Source organism: Choloepus didactylus, chromosome 10 (assembly GCF_015220235.1).
Source record: "Choloepus didactylus isolate mChoDid1 chromosome 10, mChoDid1.pri, whole genome shotgun sequence".
Classification (NCBI taxonomy): domain Eukaryota; kingdom Metazoa; phylum Chordata; class Mammalia; order Pilosa; family Megalonychidae; genus Choloepus; species Choloepus didactylus.
In genome coordinates this window covers 115,885,325-115,892,445 of record NC_051316.1, presented here as the reverse complement: position 1 = coordinate 115,892,445, position 7,121 = coordinate 115,885,325, and the positions used below count along the sequence as shown (strand labels likewise).

Sequence of the window (7,121 nt, the reverse complement as noted above, 5' to 3'; positions counted from 1 at the left end):
GGAGGGCGGGGTCTGGGCGTAGGCGGGGGGGCCGCGGGCGGGGAGGGGCTGCAGACGCCACAGGGAAGACCCGAGGGCCCTAGAGACGCCCTCCATGTGCGCCTGCGCCCGCCGGATCCTGGCGGCCGACATTCCAAAGGGGCGGTCCGCTCCGCCCCCAATTGCGGGGCGGAGTTCTCCACCGCGCCTGCGCGCAGCGTCGCCGCGCCTCCACGCCTGCGCGCTCCGCCAGCCCGACCCAACCTCAGGTTTTTCGGGTGGGGGAGGGGTTGCCTCTCGGCGAGTCACGGTGATGGCGGCGACCATCCTGTGGTGAGCTAGCGGATTCTCTGCTCGTCCTTCGGAGTCCCTCGCGCTCCCTGCAGACCCAGTGGCTGGGGCCGGGCGCGTGAGGAAGCACGGCGGCCCGAGCTCGCGGGAAAGGCCGCAGTCGCGAGGGCAGCGGCGCGGCCCGGGGCCAGAGCTGGGGGAGAGCTCGCTCCGCTGGGCGAATGTGACAAGCCCCCACCCCCACCGCCTTCCTCTCGAGTGCGCGAGGAGCGTGGCGACCCCGGGGCCCGGCCAGGCCACAGACCCCGCCCAGCGGCCAGCACCCGGAGCAGGCCCAGCAGCGGAGCAGCGCGGTGGCACCATGCAGGTCACCCTGAAGACCCTCCAGCAGCAGACCTTCAAGATCGATATCGACCCGGAGGAGACGGTACGCGCGGCGGGGAGCTCGGGCGCTGCGCGGGCCCGGGGTGGCGGCGCGCGGGCCTCGGCGGGCGACGCGGCGGCTGAGCGCGGGGCCCGGCTTCGGCCGGAGCAGGGAGGGCCTCAGCGCACCCGGGAGCACGCGAGGTGCGGCCTGCGGGATCCGACGTGCCGACCCTTGGAGCTAAAGGCGGGCTTTGTGGTGGGAGGATGGGGAAGCGGTGGCCGGTCGTCGACGGCCGAGTGGCAGATGGCGTGGAGCACGCGTCCGCGGGGCATCGGAGGCCTGGGCCTAGGAGCTGGTGGTAGTGGGGCCGAGGGGGAGGCCGGGCAGCCTCCGGAGCCGAGCCGGACTTTTTGGGGTAGGTACACCGGTAGTGGAGGAAAATCTGGGTATTGCCACCACCCCGGTGTAGACCTGGTTAGGCGCTAAGTTCTAGGAGGTGGTAACTGGAGATGGTCAGCCTTAAAAAAGAAGTATCAGGTTTCGTCTCTCACAGTTGTCGGAGATGAGTGGGGAAGAGCAGTGAAAATGGATTCTTTGCCCCTCCCCCCCGAATTGCTAACCCTTTTTCTTGGATATATCTCGAATCGTTTTGCTACCGCCCTCCCGCCACGGAACCCACATCCAAACGCTGATTGCACTTTGAGGCCCTTTCAGTGGTGAAGATTTCTGCATTAGAGCCTTTCAAATCCGGCTTCAAACTCTACTCCAGATTTAATGCGTCCTCTGTGATAGAAGGCTTGGGATTGTAGGAGTTGTATTGGGACCCTGCATTTCCCCTCCAAATAAGAAATCTCTTCTGCAGTTAAACTCTTGAACACTTGAAAAATCCACGTGATAAATTCTCTTGCCTTCGCCTGTATTTGTGACAGTCGGTACAACTTTATACCAAGACTTTAAAAATGCCATGAGTAAATTTACTGTTTATGATACCATTAAGATTGGGATAATACTAAGCTCGGGTTAATACTAAGCTTAAACCAACAACTTTCTATCTATTTATGTATTTTTTAAAATGTTGATTCTGTATTTGGTGGAGATGAGGCCTTGGTTTTAATTAATAGGCCAGAGTTCCATTTGTGGTTCTGTAATTTACTTTCAAATTAATCTCTGTTTCATCCTTTGTACAATGGAATGATATCTGGCTTGCAGAAAGTGAGGATTAAGTGTTATTTAGTTGGTGGTTTGAAAACAGTTATTAATCAGTGGATACTTTGAGTGAAGGCATAGTGTTATATTTTATCTGTCTCGTTTAATCTTCTAAAGGTTGCTACATTTTTAAGAAATGGGATAAAAGAATTCCTAACTTTCATGGAATTGTGGCACAAAATTATTTGATTGCAAGATATTTCATAACATACAGAAGTTTGCTATATAATATATTCTTACAGGTATAGGAAGTATCCATTATATGTGAGAAACTTCAGTGTCCTCAATAATTTGACAACATCCTGTGGATTGAGATCATAATAGAATAAAATTCTTCCTGTATACTCCTTTACTGCTTAGTGTGTACTGATAATAAGTTGAAGGTTGAAAATTAAAAAGGGGTTGTCTGTTTAATGTTTTCAGACAAAACTTTGGATGTTACCTCACACTTGTGGTTGCATGTAAAATTTGACTTTGGTTCTTTGTGGTAAAATGTCATGCAACAATAACTTTACCAATTTAAAATATCCAGGATTAAATCCAGAATTATTGAAACCTTAGAGTTTTTTGTTTTTTTGTTCCGTAGATATGAAATATGTGTGGATTTGTTGAGGTTGTGTAGTGACTTTGAACAGCTCTGCTGAAATGTTTATGTTCTGTATAAAATTTGTATAGCTCTTTAGGCACTTTGGGCATACACAGTTAGAACCATTAATTGCATTTGTATAGGTTTTCTGTTGTTTTCCAGGTTAATTCCAAGAGAATGTATTAAATATATGGATTATGATAATATACTCATTTATGGAAAAACTCATTATTACATTACTCATTATTCTTCAGCTTTTTGTTGCTGTTTATCTTAATAATGTTAGTCTGGGAAAGAAATTAAAACATTTAATCCAGGATATAAAACATTTACATCAAAATCACTTGGTTTTCATTTTAATGGCTTTTAAGTTTCAGGACTGTTGATTTCAAGTAGGAAAATTCAGTCTATATAGTGTTTTAAATTAATGTTTACTTATTTTTGGTACAACATTTTGGAGGAAAACAGAACAATTAAAATGATAACAATTTAGGGAGATCCTAAGTGTCCTGCTTTTAATTTGTTGTGATAACTGGTTAACCAAGAGATTAGAAATAGATCTAAAGTAAAGGAAAAAAGGAATTTTTGTGAGACCTGTGGTGTTATCCACATAAAAAACAAACAGGTTTTGGCCTCTGAGACCTCTCTTTTGGCTTTTTAAAACTTTGTTCTTGTTTCCCAGGGATTAACCTAGAAGGAACTAAGTAACTTAAAGTGGCCAGTATAAAAATTCTTTTGAGCTTTAGGTGAGCACCAGCAGAAGTGAGTGAAAGAAAGGATGAAGATGAGGGGAGTCATGGGTGCAATTCATTTGTTGGACGAGTACATGTTTAGTGAGCAGTGACTGGGGCTACTGGAGGAGCACAGAGACGCCTAGGACGTGGCCTCAGGGACCTTTAATGATCGAACTCGGGCTCAGTGGCTGGGGGCCATGGTGGGGATAAGCAGAAAAAAACAAGAGGATTTGTTTGAAGTTGTTTTAAATTTGCTCTAGTTTTGGAATGCTGAAAATCTCCCACTTTTTTTAACTAGAAAAGCTTTCTTACATTTATTAGCCATTTTGTACCATTGACTTAGCCATTTAGTGTAATTTTATACAACACAGTTTTAAAAAAAATTATTAAAATGTAGTGCTCTCCTCTTGTAAACTATTTAAATGATATAGAAACAAAATGAGAAGGTGGTATGTGGGGGGTGGGTGGAGACCATTGCTAAAAGGATATTCTTCGATGTTCTATTTTAATAGATGATTTACTATAACAACATAGGAGATGTTAAAGTAACCTATATAGTAAAGCATTTTGAGATGAAGACTGCTACTCATAAAATTCTTTAAAATTCTTAAGTATCTGATAGATACCTAGAAGGAAATAGAATCGTATAGTTTTAAAGCTTGGATCTAGTGTCACTTAGTTTAAAAAATTAAGAACAGGCTGATTAAAGAAAAATATTTTGAGATAATTGCAATACAATGCAGTATTTATCGTACCCCTCAAAAAAAGGAGAAAATATAGCGTACAGATTTAATTCTGCAGTCTGCTAACTCTTGCCATTGGTTATGTGCTTTGAATAATTGAGAAAAAATCAAGATAAGACTTAAAAGCTGGAATGTGATCATATTATTGAATGTGACATGAAAGCTATAGATTATTGTATAAAATGTTGCTTTAGTCCTTGATGTGTATACAGTATTTGCTGCCCATCACTTGTTAGTGAATTGTTCCAGTTGTGGTTTATTGTATTTTCTAATACAATAAACCACAAAACATAATATTGTTACGTTAGTGATAGTGCCTTATTATAGAAATTTCATAGATTATTAAAACATTAAGTAATAAATATATTAAAATACTAGATTACAGAGGAGAAGTTAAGGATTCTTGGCATATTAATAGAACAGAACACAGGAAGAACCTGGAAAATCTGGTATGGTCTCTGCCAGATGTTTACTCTTTCAATGCCTGGACACACAGTAGGCATTTAATAAATATTTTTTCAATTAATCAGGTACATTCCTTTGGTGAACTGTTTAGTCAGTCATCCTCAAATGTAATGTGTTTGCATGTTGATTCATCCATTTAATAAATATTTGTTGAGCATTTACTAGGTGTCAGGCCCTGGTGTCAGGATGATATTATTTTCAGGGATAAAAGTAAAATAAAACAAGTTTTAAAAATCAGGTAATGTTAAGTGCTATGTAGAGAATTAAAATTGGATGAATTGATGTGATAGTCATGATTGGGTGGCTCCTTTTAAATTTGAGTGTTCACAAGCCTTTCTGAATAAGGTGTCATGTAAGCTGATAACTGAATAAAAAAGAGCACTCAGCGATTGGGAGAATGTTTTCTGTAGGGAACCTTTTTAAGCAGGGGAGAAATGTTTTGTTTTTTTTTGTTGTTTTTTTTTGTTTTTTTTTTTTAAATGATTTTTAAAAGATTACTTTTCCTGCTCTATGGCAAATGGATGGTAGGGTGGGCAAGAGTAAAAGCAGGGGTTTAGGAGGCTTGTATAGTAATCTTGAGTGATACAGGCTTGGAACAGGCAAGTCGGAGTGGAAATGGAAAGAAATAGATGGATGTGGAGCATGTATTGCAGGGTAGAGTTGAGAGGACTTTTTGATGGGTTTGAGTGGGAGAAATGGAGAAATCGAAGATTGAACCTAGATTTTTGGTCGTATGAATTATGTGACTACTTGTATTCTTTCCTGAAATGTGGAAGGCTGAGGGAGGAGCAGGTCTGGGAGTAGGAGTGGAACTCAAGACTTAAGTTTGAGATGCCTCTTAAACATTCAAGTGGAGATGAAACAAGGGTGAGTCTGGATTGAGAAGTCTGGGCTGGAGATAGAGACTTGAAAATAACCAACGTATATGATTGACTTTTCAATCCACTGGACTGGATGAGCTCATCTAGCAAGCAGCCTTTTCACCCTTGTTTCTTTGAGAGAGTTGAGCCCTAATGCCTGTTATGTATGGTACACAATCAATTAACTTCTGTGCTTCTAGAATTGTACTTTTAATTGGACCATCCTTGGGAAAATTGAAAAATCTTGGTGAGAGTGTTACTAGAGAATTGGATGGGGCCTAGGACTGAACCCTGGGGCATTCTAACATAAGGGAGATTGAGTAAAGAAGAGGTCAGTTAAGGAACATCCTTTGAGGAAGGAAGAAGCCAAGAGAAAATGTTTCAGGGAGGAAAAAAGGGTCAACTGTGTCTAATGCTTGAGAGATCAAGTTAGATAAGAACAGAGACGTGATCATTGGTTTTGGCAACTTGGAGTTCATTGGTGACCATGACGAGCAGTCTTTGTGGAGTGGTGGGGCCAGAAGCCAGATTTGAGTGGCTTGAGCAGTGAATGGGAGCTGAGGAAGTGGGGATAGTAGCTGTAACCATATATCGTTATCCTTTTTTCTGATGTGCCTGCCTTTATCTTTGGGTTAGAAAATACGAAATTGGTCACAATTCTGAGCTCCGCAGCATGTGGTAAGCATGGTTTAAAAAGGCAACCTATATGAGACTTGTGAAAACTCTGTAATAGTTTATGTTTTAAACAGAAGAAATGGAAACCCTAGTGATTATTAATTTGCCCAGGGTCACACAGTAAATGGCTTTGGTAGTTTCAGAAATCTATGAAAAATGGTCTATGTAATGCGCTGGCCTTTTATTCCTTAACCTCCTCTCATCCGGTGATGTTTCCTTCTACTATACATCATTATTCATTCCCATGACTAGTAACAGAAAACCCCACCCCCACCCCCAGTAATCTCAGTTTTGAGTGTCCCAGTCTGCTATCCCTCTGATTGCAACTCTAATGAGAACTGTATTCCATTTGATCCATATTTCCTTTTCACTGGCCACCATTCTGCTCATGTTATTGCTACCAGCCTTGTCCAGCTTAAATGGAGTCAGTGATTACAATCACTCCCTTACAAGAGTCAGCATAGCATGACTCTCTAACCAGGCTGCCTGAGTTTCAGTCCTGGCTGGATCACTTACTTTGTGACCTGGGGCAAGTTTTTTTGTTCCTGTTTCCTCATCTGTAAAATGAGGATACTACTACTGGAAGTACTTACCTCATAAAGTTGTTTGGTTATATGGGTTTGAGATAATACACATAACAGTACTTAGAACAGTGCTTGTCAATGTGGTCCCTCTCTTACTCAGTTGTTTTTGCTTGGAAAACCCCAAATGTGATTAAATTTACTCTGTGCTTGTGCTTGCACCTGTGCAGCTGGAGGCACACAAATAGCCCCAGGATTTGCCTCACTGAAATTCATGAACATTAACTTTTAACTGGGCCCTTAATGCTGCATGTCACACATTTCACTTGTCCATTCACTCTTCCACTGCCATAGGCAGATTTTATATCATCTCCTCTCTCCTTATTTTCAGCCAGTGACCCTAGTGTTTATTCTATTGATAATATAGATGTAATCAGGACATAACTACAAGGTCCTAACATATCTACCCACCTACTAGCCTCTTCTTTCTGTGGATGGTGCTATTTTAAGGTCAGTCTCTCCACTTATCCGATGTATTCCATCAACCCTGTCATCCACTGAAGGACATCACTCCATCACTCTCTGCATCAGTGGTCTTTCCATTTTTAGAATATATGAACATATTATTTTTTCCATTTTAATAAAACCCTCCCTTGTCTCCATATCCCTCTTTGACTACTACCTCATTTCCCTG

At 42.3% G+C, this 7,121-nt stretch overlaps 1 protein-coding gene across 1 annotated transcript in view; it reads left to right on the top strand.

The window, feature by feature from the left end:
* The first annotated feature begins 229 nt into the window (after positions 1-229).
* RAD23B (RAD23 homolog B, nucleotide excision repair protein) overlaps positions 230-7,121 on the top strand; it is a 43,836-nt gene continuing 36,944 nt past the window's right edge. The window contains exon 1 of the mRNA XM_037797512.1: positions 230-697. Coding sequence (XP_037653440.1) covers positions 632-697 — 66 coding nt within the window. The 5' untranslated portion in view covers positions 230-631. The remainder of the gene's footprint in view (positions 698-7,121) is intronic.